The sequence below is a fragment of the Gavia stellata genome, chromosome 5 (genome assembly GCF_030936135.1).
Source record: "Gavia stellata isolate bGavSte3 chromosome 5, bGavSte3.hap2, whole genome shotgun sequence".
Lineage (NCBI taxonomy): Eukaryota > Metazoa > Chordata > Aves > Gaviiformes > Gaviidae > Gavia > Gavia stellata.
Genome location: NC_082598.1, coordinates 35,340,756 through 35,364,660, shown reverse-complemented (window position 1 = coordinate 35,364,660; position 23,905 = coordinate 35,340,756). Strand labels below are relative to the sequence as shown.

General features: G+C 36.4%; 1 protein-coding gene across 2 annotated transcripts in view; it reads right to left on the bottom strand.

The window, feature by feature from the left end:
* FAT1 (FAT atypical cadherin 1) overlaps positions 1–23,905 on the bottom strand; it is a 104,531-nt gene that overhangs the window by 45,215 nt on the left and 35,411 nt on the right. The window contains exons 3-6 of one of the 2 annotated variants that reach the window (XM_059817978.1): positions 8,707–8,768; positions 3,679–4,008; positions 2,942–3,152; positions 688–756 (exon numbers count right to left, since the gene is read on the bottom strand). In XM_059817978.1, coding sequence (XP_059673961.1) covers positions 688–756; positions 2,942–3,152; positions 3,679–4,008; positions 8,707–8,768 — 672 coding nt within the window. The remainder of the gene's footprint in view (positions 1–687; positions 757–2,941; positions 3,153–3,678; positions 4,009–8,706; positions 8,769–23,905) is intronic. The other variant, XM_059817976.1, reaches the window with a different exon arrangement.

Below are 23,905 nucleotides of genomic sequence, written 5' to 3'. Positions count from 1 at the left end.
AATGACATAGATAACATAATTCTTCGAGTTTCACTGAAAGCCAGCGCCTCTTACTGGCCCAGCAGCAGTTTCTGAATCATATGAATGGATATAAGCTGGACAGCATGAAAGGCAGCAGCCTTTTTTTTTTTTTAACGGGTGTACATTAAATTTTTTTAATGGTCTTTGTGCAGGATGTCAGCTTCAGAGAGTGAGTCTCTATCTTGTCTTTTATAACCGGCATGCGATACCATCTTCTCAGATGGCTAAGAGAGGAGAATTTAGTGTCTCAATGAAGTCATCTCCATTTTAACAGAAGAGTAGGGTGAATGGGTTCATTCAGTTTCCCTGATATAAGGACAAGCTCTCTAACTAACTTTTTTTTCTTCCTTACAGAGAATATCACAAAGGCCTCGCATAATTTTTGTGGTAGCGGTGATATCTGGTAATCTGCTGAAGCAGAACTCAACCCAAACTTCTGCATCTGGTACACTGAAAGTGTAACAGCAACAGTTTTGGCCAAAGCCAAAACTGGATGCTCTGAATTGATGCTGTATAAATGTAATGATGACAAAACAAAACAAAAACGAACCTGTCACAAATGCAACTTTGATTTCCGAAGGGTTAATAAAATAAATATTTTACAAATGTACGCTTTCATTTCAGATCTCATAATCTGGTAATAAATTATGTGATCTCAGCAGATACCTTCTGCTGTACAGTTCAGGTCACAAGCCATCTGAAAGATGTAAAATACTTCACTAGCAAGCTTGTCTCCTGGCTCAGCCAAAAAGAAAGAAAGCATGGAAAGCAAGCACAGAACACAAAGGAAAGCTGTCAATCAAATTAATTCATGCTATTAGAAACAGTAAAAGAGGGCAGTAAAGTGACCACCTGTAAGAGTAGCCAATAACTTCACAACATGATCACGTATCAAACTTTCCAAAACACTTTTACTAAGAAAACAGTCAAAATAAAATGGTTTATTTTACAGTGTATGGACAAGTTCTGCTCTTTCCCCTTGGAGTTTTCTGCATACATCTTTCTAAAAATAGCAGGAAAAGATCATCTATTTTCTGCTTTAAGCATACAATAAAAATAATGTAAATGTCCAAACTGTGCTGCATGCTTAGAAGGAGCAAATCAAAATAATACTATCATCGGAATTCTATTCAGATGTACACACTGTTCAGAGTGCACAGCAGCTGAAGCAAACTAAAAAGAACAATAGAAAAGTACATACCCAATCTAATTAACAAATTTGGCTAATTAAAGACCCCAGGAAATGCCATCACTGTACTCTGTGGAAACTCTCAAGAACTCTGAGGCCTCTCCTATCTACTTGCTTTTATGCCCATAAACCACTCACCTTTTCCTGACAATATCACTTTCTTAATCTTTCCTTTAATGGATTCTTTTTGGTCTACAGATGTTTCTGGTTACTGTTGACTGGATAACCCTGTTTGAATTGGAGCACATGGAACCTTCTCCTCTCTCCTGCTCACTTAAGTTATTTTTATACTGTCTGGTTTTCTACTCCTATGTCTATGTGTATGTATGTTTGGGAGAATAGTAAAAGAGCAGCCTCAGTTCCAAAATACCTCTAATGCAGGGAGCTTTGCCCCTATGAGAATGCAAGGAGGCATCTTGAACTCTACTCCCTCTACACAGTTGTACAGATCTCTAACCCAACAGTTTGTCTAAATGCAAACACTTTTTATTCATCTATGATCTATTTGGACAGGAACTCATCTTTTTTTCCCAAAATACATTAGAAAGAACCATTAAAAAAATCTCTGTAAATATTTAATATATTAGAAATCATTATCAGTATCATCACAGGTTGTTCAGGCACAAAGCATACATTTAGGGAAGAGTTGTGTCTGTTCTCACATGCTCGAAAGTTAACTGAGAACACCCTCAAGTATCTGGCATTTCTATATTCCTGCTACATGTATCAGTTTTACAAACTTTGTTTTTAACTGTTACCATTCTCAGAATTCCTTAGGAAATACATACCATCAAAACAGACCTTAAAAATAATTAAATTTTTAAGAAATAATTAAAAAAATGGTCTCCCCAACAACTTAACACCATAATCATGGGTAAAGTTTTCAGCAGTAACCAAGGTAAAAAGGATCTCTCTCTTGTGAATGTGTTGGAAAAATCACAATCTGATAGGGCTATCTTAAGACCAGAAACATTTCTCTACAAGATACCTCTCCTGAAACAAGGCTGTGCTATTCTCCTTGATTCTGAAGCACATAACACAGGACAGAACTTGATTTTAGTATCAGCTATACAGTGAACACTCTGTGTATTCCTCATGCTCATAGGTCACTGACTAAGTCTAAAATTAAAAAGTACTATTCATTTTGTCACCACAGCATCAACGTATAGTCATATTAGTGATTAGAATTCCCCTTTCAACGTTAGAGGCTAAGGTATGATAGAGTAGTAAGAATATGTACAGGAAGAAGTTTGCTGGGGTTAGGAACATTGCAAGCTTTCCTTTCAGTACTGAATCAACGGACAACAAACTGAGAAGCAGCCCAGCGAACAAGAAATCAGTGTGAACAGTATAATCTCTCTTTGGGTGTACTACCCTGATTTGCAGAAAACTGGCGTTTTATTTCCTTCCCTATCCTACAGTCTAGGAGATTGATTTGATTAGTTTTAATTTCACTGACACACTATTCATGAGTCATTTCCAAAAGTGCAACACAGCAGATATTTTGCAATGCAATTTTAATCTTTGATATCTAGTAGCATTGATAAAAATTTAAGTAATTTTGATTTATAATGAAATAAGGGGAAAAATACGCATCTACAGCTGAAGAATGCCAAAACGTTGCATTGTTTGGAAGAGCAATTAATAAACCAAGCTGCTGCAATGAGCCCTCCAGTATCTCAGACTCCATGCATTTGTTTCTAATAATAAAAGCCCTTAAGGCATCCTTACCCGTTATGTCAAACCAAAGTGGTGTTCCAAGAGGTTCAACAGCTATTACACCAATCATGTGAGCAACTGGGTCACTTTCCATCACAGTAAAAGAAAAAAATGCTTCCTCAAAATAAATGGGCTCTGTGGGTGGGACAGGCTTTGGAATCCATTCTATGTGAAGCCGTGTAGTTGATGATTTTTGCGGACGACCATTATCTACAGCTTTAATCTGTGAAACAGACACATCTTTTAGGCTACAGGGTCACATAAATCATTATGTCACATAAATGGAAAAGTAATAATAAGACACAAGCATGTTTGCTTGTGTGAGATACATCCAAAAAGGTTAAGTGTCTCTCAAAGTGCCACTTGCCCTTCATTATCTGGGCAGCAAATGGAGAAAAAGTATGCAGCACCTGATAGCAGCACAAACTGTTACCATAAATCACTTTTATTTTGCTTTCTTCCTGAGAGTCAAACTGATTGTTTATGTTCCCTCATCATGTCCATTATCTGTCAAGTTCTGGAAAAGAACAGCAGCTTCTTGATTCACTTTATCAATACGAACATCTGAAATCATCCTTTAAAAAACAAAATAAAACAAACAAACCCACAAAACAATACTTCTGGATTTGTTGAAGCTTTCTTCCTTCAGATACTGCAGTCACTCATCTGCCAGCTGCTGAATAAGAAGTGATAAGAATACAGATAAAAGAACACTTCACGTATACATGACAGACAAGATTTTGACTCACTGAAAGGATATCATAGTCCCTCGCTGCAGAAAATTTCTTTGATGAAACCACTCCAGTTTTTGGTTCAATAAAGAATTTGCCATGTTCATCGCCGTCTTCAATGCTGTAAGAGATCTCTGCATTGGGGCCTTCATCTTTATCTGCAGCAATAACTCGATAGATCGGCTCTCTCCTAGCAGTTCTCTCTCGTTCTGGCTTACCACGCTCTGGCAGCTGGATTTTGTAGAACTTTTGCAAGAACTGAGGCTTATTGTCATTCTCATCTAAGACCTTCACAATCACCCGTGCAATTGTTGATTTTGCAGGAATACCGTTGTCTGTTACCGTTACCTGTTTTTATTAAAAAGGATACGGTTAGCACTCAGTTCAAACACAGTCTTTCCAACAATGCTCTTTCTAAATCAGATTTTCCTACAACTGCCTACGACAACTGTAAAGTAATTCCCTAACTTCAGTTACCTAAAGACCATTGTGTAAAGCTATTAGGTGAATATTTCCAAAAGGCACTACAAAAGTTTATTCAGCTACTATCTTAACATTTTGACGCTTGATGCATGGCATGTAGGAGTCGATATATATTAAATCTATTTTACTATTTTGCAGCATTGTAACTGAAATATTGAGTATCAGAACAGCACATAACTTCACTCTAATGCTATCTTAATATACTTTTAGCCTAGTGTTTCAGTGTTTCCTTGCAACTTTTCAATTTAATAATCTGATTTTACACCTCAAAAGATGCAATTCGTAAGAATATAAATTTCAGAATTTGACAGACCTATGCACTAAAAATTCCCTATATTTTAAGATACAAAATCACTATGTTGTTTGAAAGAATCTTAAAAAATTGCTTTTTAAGGAAGACCCACAACAATCTATTTCCATCGACTAATAGAATGAAATGGGAAATTAAACCAAGTCTGTTCTTCCAGCAATAGTCAAAATTTCTCCTAAAAAGCCAGGAAATTAGCACGAAATCTTCTACAATATTCCAGGACTAATCTGATGTTATTCACATGGGTAGTGAACAAAAATACAATAAAAGAAAGAGTTATGTTAATCTGAAGCCAGAAAACAGAGAAAAAATCCTTATCTACTGGAAAAGGATCAAACTGATGGCAAAACTTAGTTCAAGAATCTTATGTTATTACCTTAATTCTTACCTATTTAATCCCTTATCAGTTAATAAGGAGTTAAATAAGCATATGTAAATTACTTTAGCATCGATTTCAAAGAAGAAAAGGGGGGGAGGGGTGTGTGTTTATATTCCTGCTTCCTGCAAGAGCTGTGATTCTGTAGCTCAGTTAGTTAAGAGCTACAGAATGAGGCCCATCATCTTCTGGCTGCACCCTGCCATCCACATAAGAGCTAATGGGCTCAGACAGACACCAAGTATTTTCAAGAGAGAGTTTAGCTGCTATTACATAAAGCATTTAAACCAAATACAAATTCTTCACTGATAACAGTATTACCTGACCTCTAGCAGTTTAGCTAAATCTCAGTTTCTGAAGCGGATGGTTTCCAAAAAGCTGGCATTAAAGACACAAGGAATAATGATGGGTAAAGACATTTTTCTCTTTGTCAACCTTTCACTTTCTTTTCCTTACTTTCTCTTTGCTGTTGGGTTGGTTTTGGTTTTAGCTGTAGAATTTAAATTCCTGTATCTCTCATTTTAAGAACAATTTTATGACCCGGTGCAGCATTCTTCCTCACCCTTTCTATGGTCTCCCCTTTTCTTTTTCTCACTCCCTCCCCTTCCCCCCTTAAAAATCATCTTCCTTGACTTAATTTACCTTCCTTATTATTACATAGAAACACAGAGGGATGTCTGAGGGTCACCTATGCCAGCTCTGCTGTAATTAGAGGAAACTGATAAACTTAGATATGCTCATCTAATCCTACTGGATACTTGTCAAAGCTGTAGAGGAATGCGAAAAAAAAAAAAAAAAAAAAGAAACAACCAATATTTCTAACAAATTTTATGGGTAATGCATTTTCATTTTGGTTTTGAGTTTGTGAGGAAGATGCAAGTCTTTGTTGGGAGGAAGCTCCGTATAGAGGTCAGTCACTACAGTAGCACTGGGAAAACATTACAGGGAAGATATACGGTTGGACTCAATGATCTTAAAGGTCTTTTCCAACCTAAATGACTCTATGGTTCTAAGATCAGTGCTGTGGAGAGTGTTAAACAAAAACAACCCCCCTTAAGCCAAACAAAAAAATCTACACACCACTGATACAGGATATTCCTGTTCCAACAAGCTCACCCCAATTTGGGGAGAACAAGTGTTTTTCTTCAAGAATGTGGGTGATGAATTTCTTCGCTGGTTCTTAGGATGCCCTGGAAAACCTGACTATGGAAAAACATAGGGATTCAAGGATAACATGGACACAAGATAATGAAAAGAATACTAATGGAAGACTAGAATTGAATGCCTGATGAAAAAATGAATTTACATTGAAATGAATGAAGACATGATCCGATATTCTTTGTTTTGCTTTTTCTTGTCTATTTTAGGTAAAAAATATGGAAATACAAATGAAACTGTTATAACTTGCGAGTATGAAGGAAATGAAAAAGCATAAGTAAAGTGATTAACCACGACAAAACACATGAAATGCAACATGAAATGCAAACATTCATGCTCATCTCTAACAGATGGTAGGATTTCCACATATATGAATATCTGTTCCCTTTAGTACTTGTAATGGAACACCACTACACAGCTTTCAGTTTGCAAAAAAAAACCAAAAACCAAAACATATCCCAAAAGAGGTAATTCCAAGGGGTAGTGAATAACTTGTTCGTTAACATAAAATTAGCATTGTCCTGAGCCAAGCAGAAAAAACCTGGCAAATTTGAGGCAAATCTAGTTTGACTTGAATGCAACATCAGTTTTGAAGGCATTACTGACATAACAAACAGAATACTAAGCTACGAGAGAATAACATGAAGCTAACCTAAAATAATTGCATAAAAAAATGCCAATTGGCACTCAGAAAATAGTTACAAGTTGGGAATAAAAGAATGGGGCATATTAATTACTATTATGTAAGCACGAGTGCAATCAAGGATCAAATTTAATAGCAAACAAGGAATAAACCCACCAACCCATCTGGTCGATGTTTCAACGCTCAATTAATTAGCCAGATGCTCAGCACTTGGCTCATAGTATTGCCCACCATTCTGTGCATTTTTGGGTTTCTTTCCAACCTATTTTCAAAGGTGTCAACATAAAACTAACAAATGGGAAAACTGCTACTTTGGGCCGTGCTGTCCGTCATTCCCGCTCTGTAGTTAAGAGTTCTTCCTTTGGATACTTTGCAGGCTTTTATTTAAAACTTTAACAGCCAGCTGGGATTCAAAATGAAGGAAGACTGAAGAATTATAAATGATACCAGCAGGCAACAACCAATATTCCAAACTAAAGAGCAATCAGCTTAATCTGCTATCTTTACAGAGAATGCTGAAACCAAGAGGATTTATGTACCATTGTGATACTGCAACCTTAAAAAAAACCACCTTTCTGAGTTCTGTACATGTTATCTTGTAGTAACTGAGGTTAAATTAGCAGGCATGACTGCTAGCAGACAACTGCCCATAGCATTACACTGCTAATGTGATCTCTGGCAGAAGTTTTGGTCCAGAACAAGTAGCACACTCCCACACATTACCTAGCTGCAACCTAAGAATTCACACAATGCAGGCACCATTCTCAGCAGGCAACTTGGACATGGCCACCCTGTTCCAGGGACAAGGTATAACCAATAAAAGCCATACTGTGCCAGGTGACTTCAGGGTCAGAGAACGATCCACAGCTCATTTTATTTACTGTATAAATCTAATACAAAGCTAGCACAATATGCGTAGGAGTAAAAGCCACGAGATACCAATTTTACAACCAATGTTCATAGCAGTGGTCAAGAAACAAGATATAACTGACATGAAGTGTTTTGGGAAACTGACACAACAAGATTTAAGCAGGTAATTTAAAAAGAGAATAATATAGTGACCTTACAATTTACAGGAATAATGTGTCTAGTACTGAACCAGATTTGCCAATTAATTAACTTTGCTATTGCTACTACTAGAAACACACTGCAGATGAAATTCCACCCTATTGCTACATATGTGCAAAGAGTACCTTCCAAAGCTGATACAGAAGTGAAAATAATGATAAAAATTTGGTCTAAGAGCTGCATTAATCCAGCTTGCAATGCACCAAAGGGATAGAAAAGGGCCAGGAAGACTGTATGTACACAGGAGTTATGCAAAAGGATAGTTTGTGCTATCAAGGAATACCATTCACCTCCAAGTCTATACAGTCCTTGCATTCCTATTAGAAAACTTTTCTACAGATTTCACAAGTTTTGAGTAAGTCCAGACTTGTTTCTCTAGCTTTAATGTTAGTTTTGCCGACTCAGAATGCAGTCCTTTATCTATCATCCAGGAGGAGAGGCACAATAAAGGTTCCAGATAAATCTTAGCATGTAAGCATCACTGTGAATATTACGTCTTCATTTCAGGAGAAGTACAATGCTGTCACACTGCATGATAACATTGTGAAACTGGAAGACTCCCAGTTGTGTACGTGTTTTTTGTTCATGTTTTTTGACGTAGAATGAGAATAGCTATTACATAAATTCTAGGTGATCAATTAAATGTAGCTAAATAAAAGAATTATGTAACTAATTTCATGCTCTTGGACTCCGATCTACAATGCATAGTTTGCAAATCATCTACTTCATGCCTTTGTACTGTTTGAAAGAAAATCTCGGTTTACAGATATAAAAACAAAAAATTGCCTTCTATCTGTATCTTAACTTTTTTTTAAAGAAAAAGTCCCAACACACTGTTTTTATAAGCTAGGCAGTTATGTGCATTGCAATATAATGAACATAGAAGCAAATTACTTCTGAAATCCAGTTCTCTAAATTCTTCATCTAGTAATCAAGTATGGTAAACTTAACTCTCTGTAAAAAAGCAATGAACTCACTGTTTTTCAGAGAACTAAAGAAATTATTTACCTCCAGTATGTGCTCTCCCTGCTGCTCTCGATCTAGTTTTCTAGATGTGGTTGTAATTAGACCTGTAAACATAAAAGAATAATGCATCAGATCCTTCAAGAAAATAATCTGAATGAAGGTTAGGTTAAACCAGTAGTTACTGATATACCAGATCTCAATTTCTTCTTAGGTGGTCTCTTCTATTTTTGCAGAACTTATGCTTTCATTAAGGGAATGGGTGAGGGGTTTCCAGTCCTTAAGGGCTGTGAAAATGTTCTTTGCAATCTGAAAGCTAAGCTGTTGTAGCCCTTAAGACAGACACAGTTCAATTTTCCAACACATCTGTGCATGTCGTGCTTCTGACAGGAGTAATGTATGTAATGCTCACACATAAAGTCTTGTTTTCAGAGGGTGTTCGTATGCCTTATTCAAAGGGTGCACACACACATTATTTGAATAATTACCAATCTCTTCAGGAGAAACATCTGTTTGTATTTTTAGTGAGAAAAAGAATGACCTGAAGAGATGCATTAATGGTGGAAACCAGAGCAATTTGTGTGTGTTGGCTTGATTTGGCAATGGCAAGGAGTCAAACAGTTGCTGTTGGCAATAGCAGAGAATGAGGACAAGGTTTTGATGCATGACGTTAAATTTTGATACACGTCTGATGCAAGATTAGGAAGGCATGATGAGTTTTGCTTTAAAAGAAGAAAGTCAGAGAGTAAGAGGTGACAAAAAGACAGTAAAATCTGAATACAAAAGGATCTTATTTGAATTAATTCTCCCTAACAGTAGGTTGAAAGTTCTAACTACTGAGTTTCATGAAAAGTAAACTCAGTCAACTCTCAATTATAGTTGAATGGCTTGCTATGGTATGGGTTAATCGTGTCATGGATGCAGACACAAGAGGATAACTCAGTTTCTTTGCTGCACAAAAGCCAATAACCTGTTTGCAGGTACAAGTTGGCCCCACAAACACCATTGCTGTGTTCACATGGCACTGAGCCTGTGCTAAGTAAATCCTGCTAGACCCAACCTGGTTTTTCACGGAGCAAACACCAAGATTTGGAGTCACCCGACTCAAGCCTCTACTGGGACTCAAGCCGCTACTGGTCAGAGCATCCCATATTCTCTGTAGCAGGAATCCACCATATGCTAGATACAGAAGATGCTGCAATGTCATGAGACCTTTTATCCAAGCATCCCAGTTTTTTAACAGTGACATGAAAGCACTGCCATCTTGATCCTTAATTGTCAAATTGAAAAACAGGGAAGCAATTACCCAATTAAGGATGAAATAGAGATAAAAAGACAGACCAGATACTCCATGTTCCTTTTTCTGACTATAGTGTAAGCTTTTTATTAATAAGACCTCTTATAAGCAAAATTAAAATCCATTAATAAAGTTTTCAAGGTTGATCTGCTACAACAAAAAAAGTCTTCAATTTTGTCTCACAGCTGATAAAAAATAGAGCATGTAAGTAAGAAGAGCAATAAAGATTTCAATTTCATTTAAAAGAGAAAGGCTAACAGAAACAGAATTGTATACCACCAATGCATAGCTATTCAATGCTCTTGTCAAAATAGAGTTGTAGTCTACGTATACCAACAAAATAGACAACCTGTACTAAATAATAAGAACAAAACCTTTATAAGGCAATATTACAGCTGTCAAATGTTCAAGTAACTATTCTTCAAAAAATAGGTAGTGTAATTAATGGCTGTTTCAATTATGGTCAAATCTGCCCTTGTTTTTCCAGCAATTTGGTTTGCCATTATATCAAATCCATTATATACCTAGCATTCTAGACATAAGGATTATCATCTTCTACTTTAACTTTTTATGCTTTTACAACATGTAGAAGGTATGTATGTTATTGTTAGGATATATTTTTTTGGTATTATGAAGTAATTGCCTTTAATTACAAAGAAAGTGGGAATGAAAGTTAAAAAAAAAACAACAAGGAAAAAACGTTGCATTAGTACTGTCCATTTCATGCATTTGGGCGGTGGGTGGGAGAGGATGTGACAACTCTGTATTAACCTCCTTCAGGTAATATCTCCCCATAGAGATTACAGAGCTGTGAACAATGATAACTGAAAATATTTATCATCATATTCTAAACAAAGCTTTCTCCTAATTTCCTGGCTGCGGCTGGTCAAGCCACACCTTTTATTTTCACAGGCTCTATGGAGAACAGCACAGAACTGTTAATTGGAAATGAACAAATGGCAGAGCAGATGCCTCATCTGCTTCCCTCAAGCAAAGGGACTTGTAGGTGACTTCAAGAAACACAAGTTCTCCTAAACAAGTCTTTCTATTGAGTACCTCTGGAGAAAGCCAGCAGAAGCCCTCCCATGAAACATTAATCCCCTAAGTCTCACCACAGTTGCAAGGGAAAAGGGTAAATTTCAGCATAGCCACAAAAGGAGTTGGCTGTTGAATAGCTGGGTTGAGGACAGGGAGGATCTCAAAAAGCACAGGAAGAACAAAGTAATTCCAGCAGAAATATCTTATTATGCTTGCATTTCTCTGAACGTTCAATATTCAGTCTACACACTTGGACAATACTAGATTTCATCTCTCACAGCAGCAGCAAGTAGAGAATTGCTAACGCATGAGAGCAGAAAGATGGCACCTTTCAACAGTCTCCTATCCACTTTTTCCCCATCAAGAGCCATTAAGACTGGAGCCACCACTAATAAATGCCAGCTAATACTCAGGGGAAAAAAAACCCAAATGCTTTTGATGCAAGCAGTCCAGACATAATTCTACCATGTACCACTACTCTACATACTACAGTTTGTTCAAGAAAGTCTAATACCAGATATAGTTTCTGTTAATGAAGCTGGTCACTACAACTCAAACAGGTAAGCAGAAAAGTATCTAGTAAGAACAAAATATATATTATTTGACCTGTTAAAACTTCCAGTCTTTTCAATGAAGCATGCCACACTTGTATTAAAACACTTCAGACCAATTACAGAAAGGTTTAGTCTTCACCATATATATCCTGTATATTCAGCAGAAACTAATGCCAACAAAGGAAATATAACACTTCTGGATTTAGAATCACATACACATGCATGACATTCTTTTTATTTAACTCTTTACTGCTAGCTGCTTTCCTAAGTGAAAATTTAGCTTCAGTGAAGTGTTTCACTAAAGCTTAAGACTGTAAAAGGTTTGATTATGGCAATCATTGTTTTTTGATTTTTTTCCAAGTTTTTGTATATTATAAAATGCTTCATGCTGCACTGACAGATTTCATCAGTTGTTGAAGAGCTTTTCTGAATTAAGGGCGTGATAATAAGGTCGAATGTTCCTATGCAGTGTGGCTTTTGTGACTGCCCATTAAGATGGTAGGGGAGAATCTTTGGACCTAATATAAGTCAGCTCCCTGCAACAGGAGCCACCACTCTACTCTTTCTACTGAAAACAAAACTTCTCAAACTTTTAGATTAAGCCCCCTCTCTTTTCTCTAACAGTTCGGAGATCTCCTTGCCATGCCTCTTGCTCTACACAAATAAATGAATAACCACATCTTTGCATACACCACATCCCCACAGAAGTGACAAGTAAAATATGATTTCAATTAATCTCTGAAGAAGTCTGAAACATCATCAGTTTTGAAATCCTTATTATGAGGTGGAGAGAATCTGTTCACTGCTGAATGAGAGAAATGACAGTGTGTGTGAGAAACAGATCACTGTGACAAAGCACTCATTTTCAAAGCAAAACTGACTCACAGAGCATTGCTTTGCAGTCATATTTTCCTGTTTTCCTTCCGCCTCCTCTTATCCCCCCCCCCCCCCCCCCCAACCCAACAGGAACAATGAGCTCCAGTAATTCATGTCACTGACTATTATTCCACCCAGAAATCAATGCACACTATGGCAAGATGGGTCAAGCACCCTTGGTAAAACACAAGTTTATAACTAACATTACTAAGGTAATGATGAGCAAATGGCATCTCTAGGTAATTGGTGCAATTTTTCTATTCAGTAACGTTTCAAAACTCACCTCATCAGAAACATTTTCATAACAGCAGCTTAATAATTTAGAGAGTCTTTGGATAAATCACAGCTGTTCTGCCTCACTAGCTGGAGAGGTACTATAATGAACTGTAAATATCCATAACAAAAAAACCCCAAACCAAACCCAAGACAAAACTCCCACACCAGGTAACAAATACAATTGTATTCTCCCTTCCTTCCTCCTTTGAGTTTATATTCTGGGGATATCTGCTCTCTGCTTGAAATCTACTAAAAAAATCAAAATAGTTACAACTGTATTCAAATAAAATTTACTTCAGATTTCTATTTTAAACAGTATTAAAACAAACAGACAAAAATGCAACTACAGCATTCAATTACATAAATATAAATAAAACTGCTACATTTGGAACAGAAAACAGCACAAGGGAGCTGATATTAGCAGGGATTTATTTTATCCCATATAAGCTTTCATCTCAGAGCCCAGTTACATCACGTTACCTCTGCATGTGAAAAATAGTACATCAACAACAACTTCCATTCAATGCTGAAATGGCAATCTCTAAAAAAACATAGAACATTAGGTGGGCACCATGTTAAGAATATTAATATTAATTCCATGCTATTAGCTATCTTTATGGCATGGATGATCTCAGTGATGAAAGAAGTAGCATCAGAAAAAGTGGTATTTGCAGGGGGAGGAGGAAGGCTCAAAATTTGTGTCTTCCTGTGTATACATCATGTATTCCCTACTACAGGCATACCTACAAACGTATGCATTTGTGCTTTCATAAATATACACAGACTTTCTAACTGCACATTCAGCTTGAGATGATGAAGGTTCTGGAGCTGGGTGGGAGTTTGACTGTTAGCCAGGGCTAATCCACCACGATCCAAAAGACTAAAGCAGATGCTAAGTCTACTAAGCTGCCTCCAATGAGTTTGAACCAGTAAGCTTGATTCGAATGTAGTATAACACTATTTGAATTGTAGCATATGAAAAGAAATAGTTTGTTTGAATGCATTGGCACTGAAGGTTTAAGGAAATACGGAAAGCAACTACAACATTTTTTATCACCAACTTCAACAAATACAAGACATTGGAATTAAATATAAGGGAGATCACATTTTGTTGATGAGATATTTGTTTTCTGTGTTGAACGCAAACCATAACTAGTCAGCAGAAATGGTTTCTCTGGACTGCATTAGTGCAACTCAATCAGTTTAAAGCTTTAGATCAGTTTACTTATAATGTATTATTATTTAAGCTCTCATTCCTCCACTTCAACCTCAAAAATGACAAATCACTAATGAATGTTAAAAACAATTATCTTGGTATTTTCTTTATAACGTCTTCATATATAAATCAGTGTAGGAGTTGAAGGAAGTATGGATTTTAAATTCACATCTGACTAATGATAATCTAGCCTGACTACTGCGTAACAGAACCCTAAAGTACTGGACAAATTATAGCATATGTTTTGTAAGTCAAAGACCAATTATGTCTGTTCAAGTGATAAAGATGCTGTCGCACCTCAAGGCAGGATTTCCTACTAATCATCCTCATTTAAGAAATAGCATATTATATCCAATTCAAGACAGCTTTCCCTTCTAGACAGAGCAATGTATCTCTCTTTTGTCTGATAGACAAGGAAGTCCGCTGGAATCAGCAGTTTCCTCCTCATGAAAGTACTTAGTGCGATCAAGTCATGTCTTAGACATCTCTGATAATACAGCTAATACCAAGTCTCACTGTCAGGAAGATCTCTTACGACATTGTTTTAAACTGCTTCCAATATCTCAACACTTTCTGAAATACAGACAAAATGACTGATGAGCACAATAATCTATGATTGTTTCATCACTGCTACAGAAAGACAACTATTTTTTTCAGTCATCTCTCTTTCAACTGATTTCAAGTTAACTATGATTTACACCTAACTTACTTTACAATCAGTGACCATCAGAAAAGGCCCACATTTCCTTTCTAAAGATGTTGAGACACACTTTTTGGCAAGACTGTAGTCAAATCGTGTCTTCTATGTAAGGCAAGACAAGGCTTCACAACCAAAGCAAATAGACAGGTTAATAAAATCAGGTCAATGAAAAGTAACAGCAGAGGGATTTAAGAACAGATTTCAGCTTTGCAGCTGACAAAATATAAACTCCACGTCTTACCAGTCATGTACTGATGATAAGCTAGACAGTGTGCCATTGTAATATATCACCATGAAGGCAGGCTGCCGAGTTAAAAACCAAACAAAATAATAGTCCTAACCAGCTATCATACTAGAGAAAGTGTATCATAAAGGAACTGAACAGCTTTGGTTTACATAGTCCTAAAGATAGTTCCTTAGCAATTTGACTTGCCTTTCATTCCTAAACTCTTCCTTGTCCTAAGCACCTTAATAGCTCTCAATAGAACCAGCAACAGGATTGTCACCAGCAATTTTCAAGTGCTGAAAATATGACTGCAAACATACAGTGCCAAAAGAAACTTGCAATATCATTTACAAGCATATTAAATGGCTGCAAATGCTCAAGTAAAACATTTAAAAGCCATCATTTCTGTTCTTTTAATAAACACTGTAAAAATGATACCACTTTTCAAGAGAAATCGAGAGCCTGGGTTCCTCTTTCCATTCTCTTAGCTGAGTACTCTATCCATTAGCTACAGAGTTATGTTGTTGCTTGCTTGTTCTCTCCGGCCTCTTGAATCTTACCTTTTTTTGCTATATAGTTGTTTAGGCAGAACAAAGATGATTTCTGCCTAACACAGCTTACAGCCTGTGGCTTAGCAGACTTTTCTAGGCAGTTTAAACCCACTTTCGGGGCTAAAAGAGTAGTTTTCCACTTCGTGTATGAACTTTCTGATCAGGGTATTTTACAAAAATGAGTTACACTACCATATAAATAGATAGTTTTAGAAAAATTAAAAGGGACACCTACTGCAGTACACTGTGCTGAAATCAGTGTTCCCTTTCTGTTAAGTACAGCATGATTGCACTCAACTAGTGCAGTCTTTCACAGCTTTGGGCCTTTCCCTCTTCAATTCCCACCTGCAGCAGTTCAGGCAAAAGCCAGCAGGACATTCCCACAGTGTACAGGCACCTACGTAAACGCCAGCCTAAAAGGTCTAGAAGGCTTTATAGAACTACACACTCTATTTGCTCTTCAGATCACCTTTTCTTTTTATTTAGGCACTTCCTTATTCCTGTTTCAGATACTGAGGCACATGCTCTGGATTTTACCCATAAAGGACATTTTTGGCACATTTATCCCAGCTGAATAGATGTCTTGCCTTTTGAATGGTACTCCATGAAAAGTAAAGTAATAATTAAGATCTTAGTCCTACCCAAGTCAGGATTGCATCAAATAAGGGATAACTAGCCTAGTCCACAGGGGCGTGCTTGTGTCAGCACGATAGCCATTTATTGAAGTACAGTAATATCAGCGTTTATGAGTTTGTTACTTGTTGCCAACAGACTGTAAGCTTTGTATAAAGGGTCAAAAAGTAACTTACTTAATCCTATGGCTGGTATTTCCTACCACCAGTCACCATATCAAACAGTAACCAGGCAATTTAACTACTCAATCCTACTACTACCAAGTATAAGTGCAAGGTGCAAGTCTGAAGTTAAGAGTCACTTCCCTGAACTATTTTAACAGCATCCAGATACACAGACCTGGAATTTGCTGATCAGAGTACCCATTAATCGTTTTAGTGATTGCAAGCAGGGAGTAAAGATTAGCAACCCACCAAAGATTATTAATGTAAAGTATAAGGAGGAAAAAGCCACTTTACATAAACTACTAAGTCATCCAATCCAATAAACATTGTAGAGCTTCAATTTCAACTAGATTTCAAATTAAGTATAATATCTGTATTTAGCGATCATGTAATTATAGAGAACTGCTCAAATGTATCATACAAAAGTAAACCATATAGTTTCATATACTCTAATTAGTCACAGAGTACATTATTTTCAGTCTGGATTTACTAAGACAGTGATATAACTGCTTTTGCAGTAATTCTTTTACTGGTAAAACTATTTGGGGAATAATGAAAATAAATATATAAATAATCACACAACCCCAAATAGCTATACTAGAAAAATAAACTTTAGTCTAAGATCCTGCATTCTGAGTACTTGAAAGCATTTAGGATGTGTCCAGTTTCATCGTCAATCATACTCTTTCGGTAGTTTCTTTCTCTCATAAATAAAAAAATAAAAAACAGAACTGTAAGTCATAAACGGTACACGATGAAATCACACAAAAAGGTACTTAATAAATAATAAAAAATAGCTAAAATAATTTTGAATAGAAAGTAAAACAAAATCCAAGCATTATTATTGAAAGGAAACTAGTAAGTGATGATAAATTTCCTGTAGAATGGACTTTGATCTTACTATCAACAGATCCCTATAAATTGTTATCTCTTTTCTTACCTTGCAAAAATACTCCTGCCTTCAGCACCATCTGGTATACTAAAGCCACACCAATTCAAAGCTCAAATGCCTTCAGTAATTAACTCTTTAAGTAACCTGATCTTCATCACTTGCGTTTATTATCTCATTTTGAGACATACCATCTTCAGTAATTAAGTACAGAATTATTGCCACAAAATCTCGCATCATCTTGAAAGATCTTTTCAAACCTGACATAATCTTACTGCATTTATAGTGCTTGAACAAAGAAAGAAACCCCACACTCCTTTCCAAACTTGGCTTTTTTTTTTTTCCTGAACAAAGGAAATGCATTTTTCAGCTTACTGTGTCCCGCATTGAGTTGTTAATATGTCTTAAAAAAACCATGATCAGTTGAGAGAAGTATTTAAGACCAATTATTAAAGGGTTGAGGTTAGTTTTGAGGCCACTTCCTCTGCCACAGAAGTTTCACAATTTCACAATTAATCTCCCATAAAACTGTTGCAACACACATGTGGATTAAAGAAGATTGACAAATTCACAAAGAAAGAACATATATAGTCTTTGGAATTTACTTTTCTGGTAAAGCTATTTACAGTTCGTAAATATTGTCTCTGAAATGCAAGGTAGCTAAACAAAATTTAATTTTGAACTTTTTGCATTGAGTTAACTGAAAGTATTCATCAAAACCAGATTTGTAGTTACAGTTAAATAGCAACAACCATAAAGTCAAAGTCTGCGTGCATTGCAACTACACCTCGTTACACAAATAACTTTGAAACAGAGATATAAAAAGTTATTGTATCGAGTTAAGAATACACGATTTCAAAGAGAAATAGCAGAGTAGGTTTCCATGCTGGCTATTGCCTTGATATCACAATGGCTCTTAGGCAATTCAACTGTTTTTACTAAGACTGTTTTTTTGTCAAAAAACAGTATTTTGGTTGCAATTACAGCACATAACTAATGACAGCGTTGGTTGAGAATGACTGTAAGTAACATGACAAATTATTGAACTCTTTGGCATTTAATAGAATTCTACGAACAGGAAAATGTATTATGGGGGAAGAGTAGAAAGTTTGATACTCCTGGAATATTTTTTTTTTTTTTTTGCGAAGTATGAGAACAGTTGTTTAGAACTTTTTGATAAATTACAGTGATATGTTCTAAGTGAAATCAGAAATTAAAATGTCTAATTAAAGCTTCTTAGTATTTAGCATATTAAAATAAGGAAGTGTCTTTTGGGAAAACAGTTTCCAAATAACCCTACAGGATGCCAGAAAATTGAACAGAAGTACCAGTTTTAAATGTGGTCTCTCTTATTATAACAACCTTGGAAACAAAACCGTGAAGGGAGGGTTTTGATCTCAGTTACCTTAGCACACCTAACACTACATCTACATAAAGACAAAGGAGACCACCCACTGGACGTAAACGTGTACAGGTCATAAAATACCACCAGCACAAAATAGAAGTCTTTCATACTTAGATGTAGCTCATAATTCCATTACACCACCATACTAGTAATTGAGGCCACCAAAAAAAGAAAAACCCAAAACAAAACAGGGGAGTAAGCAGCCACACAAAATAAAGCTTAGTATTAAAAATGTTCATTTTAATCTAGATAAAATTATTAATTCATGAAAGACAAACCTCACCTGAGAAAGTCACAACGTTTTATTTAACTAATATTACATTTTAAAATATACAAGTGTGAAAAATAATATTTAATTAACTGATTTGTAGAGAATGGATATAAAACTAGCTAACCGACTGTTATGGACAAAGTCCCTCCAAATTTTGAAGATATGAATTATGGAAAGGGGAAAGTCACCTTCCAAATGTTCATCACTGGAATTTTTTTTTTGTGTGTGTGTGTGTATGGTTATTTATTTCACTTTTTTTTTTTTATTAATTCAAACCATGAGGATTTCCTTAAGAAAGCTCATCAGTTGCAACAGATGGTTGGTCTTGCTTTGTCAACTTCAGAACTGGCCATCCCATTTGAAAAGACAGCATTCTAAACCTAAAAATGTAGACAAGTTCAAGAATGCATCTCCTTAAAAAGCCAACAAACAGAACTATATTTCTATTGTTAAAAAACAGAAAGTTTTGGAAAGACTTGAAAAAGATGAATTAAAAATGTGATTTGGCAGGGGCTTTTTCAACATTTATCACAGCACTGACACTGGATGTAAAAGTTTTTATCTTGAAGGAACTGAGGCAGGAACCAAGAGTAACATGCCAGAAAATACATCGTATGATATAACACTACAAATAAAAGTAATTGTTTTTAAGAACTGCCTTATTGCAGTGTTCTCTGTAGATGGATAAATGAGGTACAGATTAGCACTTTGAGATATTTCAGGGTTCTGGGCAGTCTTAAGTCTACAAATAACCTTCTTGAAATTTTCTTTAGCTACTTATTTCAATCTTTCATATGAAAGGAAAATTGAGGCAACAGTATAACAACTCTGTTAGATACAATTGTCCTTATTGTCTTCTCTCCTTTGATGTTAAGAAAGGTTTATGGATTACATATGTATTTACAAAAGTACAGAGAAGGGTGTTCAAATGACCCTAAGAATGTTAGGACATTTCCAACACCATTACAGGCCTTAATTTGAGGCCCCCCTAACTCCCTATACCTCTGAACGCTAAAATATTCGTTTCTAAGTGAGAATCTGGAGATTTAGACATCACTGCTGCCTTTTTATTTTTCTTTTGTTTTAATTGCATGTTATTTTCTACATTTACAAGATCGAATACTACTAGAACAAGCCTGGAACACACTGCAGTCTTTTATCTACTGATTTAAAGGGAACTGTTTTTGTAACTGAACCATATGTAAAGACCGTCATGCAACACTCATGACAGAGACGATCACATAAGCTGCTGACAAAGGTCTTGTTTCAGCTCTCAAAAAAGCTGAAGAAGAATTTTATAGCTGACTCCTAGTTAGCCTTTGACTGTGACCTGACTGCGAATTTTCCAGAGAGAAAAAATATATTACTTTTTAAATATGTTTTATTAAATATTATATATGTAGAATTGTATTTTTTGGGATTGATCTTTTATTTTCATCATTCAAAAAATCAAGCCAAACTAGATGTGAATCAGGACACTAATTCTCACTGAGTAATCTTCTCTCAACAGGAAATTAATCAATACTAATGTTATAGTGTTGTTACATGCACAAGCTCCATTAAGGTACACTACTCAGAGAGCCTATCAAGGAATAGCTGATATCTTTGAAAGCCATTACAGTGTGTGAAGGTGGTACTATGCAAGTGGCTCATAACAGTATCTGATCACAGTCTCTTTCCTAGCTAGAATTATAATTTCACACGTTATATATTCCAGCTCAAAAAAGCATATGATATAGAGGGCATCTGTCTCCATTACCATTTCTGCATCAGAATATGGGAAAACTGCTTTTAAACTCCTGCTTTACAACATAGATCATGCAGAGTTATGACCTGAAGTTTTTATGTGGTTCCAGGGACAGAAAGAGGAGAAGGGAAGGACTGCTGTGCTCCCTGTTTATTTTCTCAGCTCCTTCCATTTCTCTTTTTCCAAAGATATTTAAGAGAATAAATAAAATAAAAGCCCCAACACCACCACCTAACATTTAAAAGAAGCGATCTCTACATAAATACTTGCAAATAAATTTTAAAATAGCTGCCACTAGTATAGCAAATTTTCTATCTTTTCAAGTGCTAAATCCCTAAATATTGTAGAGTGAGTGGATGTGAAGATGTTACTAGAAATTCCACAAATACAAACTTGTTTTCCCAGTTCCCAAGAAGACCAGGTTGAAAACCATTAGTCTAATAGCACTTCAAGTGCTTTAAACGATATTTAAAAAGGAATATAAAAGTAGCTTTGGCCTACTCATGGAACCCTCTCTGGTTGCAGAAGTTCAACAAACATTTGGGTGAATTCTTGTTACATTTTCAGTAAAGGTAAAGAAAAACAATCTATTCTAGAGACAGTGTAATCAAATACTTTATTTTCTCTGTATGACAGGTAAACAGTTGGGCACATGGAGGCTGCTACATACGCTTCGAGCTGTGTGACATGAATGAGCAATAATTGAGCCTGGCATTGTTTGCCAGCTACAGAAGTAACAAGAACAATTTCAGTGTTTGGGTCTTTATTTAACTTCAAATCACATTAGTGTACAATGTAGTAATACTGGTTTTATTCAAGTTCTAAAATATTAGTTCAATTGGGATTAAAATCCACAAGTAGTTAAACAACAAAGATTTCCTTTGTTAAGATGAAGTCAATACTACTGTGCGGTCACGGGCCCTTCATTTCCTCACTAAGTAATTCTCCAGTGTTATCGGAAACCCATGGAAGTTGTTTGCAGCTGTATCCATTTCCTATTTCACTTCACTCAGTCTCCAAATCACACACACACACAGAGATACTGCTTTAAAAGTTACAACAGTGTAAAATGATAAAATCATGTGAGGTAGATGATTTTACTCATGAGCTGTTAGCATTTTGTAACTGCACAAAGCTCTAATGATTACTAGACACTAACAAACAGACCATAAGGGCCACAGACTCAGTGCTACCAAAATTTTAATCACACTGTTTGATAGAACAAAGTTTTAATATTAAAAGTAGCATTCTCTTTTTATTTTATATAAAAAAAAAATCTTCAAATCAGCACTTAATTTGAAGGTTAATGTTAACTTTGTAATGCATGTTTTGAGGTGTGGTATAATTTATGAAACAAAAAAATGACACAATCCTAAATTGCCACAGGATCAATTTAGTGTAAGTACTTTCAAAAACTTGAAATACTGAAAAAGAGCACAGAAACAAAAGAAAATAAGAGCAAAAGTAATGTCAAATAATATTAAACCCTAGAAAAACACTTCTCTTCATATTTAGTCAATCAAATGAGGGAATTCCAGAGTCAAGACTGCCATATCATCTTAACTTGACTGTCTCGCATGTGTGCATTAAGATGCACAAACTCAGGTCTCATTGGGAGCACAGGATACAGTATGTTCTGAAATGGGTAATTACTCAATGCTTCTGCTGGAATTCCCTATGTAAGAAAGGCCTTATCTAAATGGCCTAACTCCTACACCACAGGATTACTAATTTCCTCAAAGGAATGTCCATGGCATTCTAATGATAATACCCAAGTGCTTCATAAATATGAATGAATATATCTTCACAACACTCCCAAGCAATTAGGTCCTATTTTATACTTGCAAAACTGAAGTATGGGGAAATGAACACTCAAAATTAATTTTCTCATTCTCCTGTCCAGGTTATGAACCCAAGTCTAGTTTTTAGAGGTATGCATCATTTTCATATCAAGTTACACTAAAGGTATAGAAAGCTATACTTCTGCACTCAGCATTTCTGCAAATCTGACTCAAAATCGTTATATGGAGCAACATCAAGTAATTCCCTGCCTCATTTGCTATTATTGTCTTAAATTTCTGAAGGCATGGCTTCTGGAGAAAATGTTATTTGCTCCCCAGCCCTGATTCTTTCCCCAAGCCAAATCTATTCTGGTACAATAAATGTAACAGAAGACCTGGGGGAGTGGAAATAAGCATACCAATTTGGCAAAAAGATCAAAAATTGTTTCTGGCCTGAATACATGAGCAAGGTAATTTAAGGCCAACGGCATCCTGGCCTGTATCAGAAACAGTGTGGCCAGCAGGAGGAGGGAGGTGATCGTGCCCCTGTACTCGGCACTGGTGAGGCCGCACCTCGAATCCTGTGTTCAGTTTTGGGCCCCTCACTACAAGAAGGACATTGAGGTGCTGGAGCGTGTCCAGAGAAGGGCGACGAAGCTGGTGAGGGGTCTGAAGCGCAAGTCTGATGAGGAGCGGCTGAGGGAGCTGGGGTTGTTCAGTCTGGAGAAGAGGAGGCTGAGGGGAGACCTCATCGCTCTCTACAACTACCTGAAAGGGGGTTGCAGAGAGGTGGGTGTTGGCCTCTTCTCCCAAGTGACTAGTGACAGGACAAGAGGAAATGGCCTCAAGTTGCACCAGGGGAGGTTCAGACTGGATATTAGGAAAAATTTCTTCACTGAGAGAGTGGTGAGACACTGGAATAAGCTGCCCAGGGAAGTGGTGGAGTCCCCATCACTGGAGGTGTTCAAGGACAAGGCATTGTGGGACATGGTGGTGTTAGTTGACGGTTGGACTTGATGATCTTACAGGTCTTTTCCAACTTTAGTGATTCTGTGAAAAAGAGTACAAGGGTCTTCCCTCACTCTGTATGGATACCTGGTTAGGATTCCAGTTTCTTGCTCAGTAATACCAAGGAGAACTGGAACTCCTTTCACTATGCAAATGCAGTTTTTGTGATTCTAGCGCGTATAGGAAGTAAGATGCCTGAAAGAAGCTTATATTAACTCAGCAATCTTTGAGATATTAATTATTGAAAGCCTGTATCACCGAGCAGAAGGCATATTTTAAAATCGCGGCATGGCAAAACTATTCCATCCATATGGAAACAGATACAGAGCCTAGGGGAATTCAGTGAGCTGCTTTCGTTTAGAGAGTTCAGTCTAATGGCTCTAGTTCTGCAGCAATTAAGGATGTTCTCCTTAGCTCTTAAGTCTCCATGTTTTACATATGACTTGTTGAGCCATTATTGCTGGTCAGTTAAAGCTGAATACCTTTCTTCTAATTTCACATTAAGTTTGCAATCCCACAATTTAAAGTATAAAAATAGCAGAAAACTACAAAACACAGGAAGCAATGACAGAAAAAGAATTTTTTTCTAGCCCATTACAATGTCACTCTGGG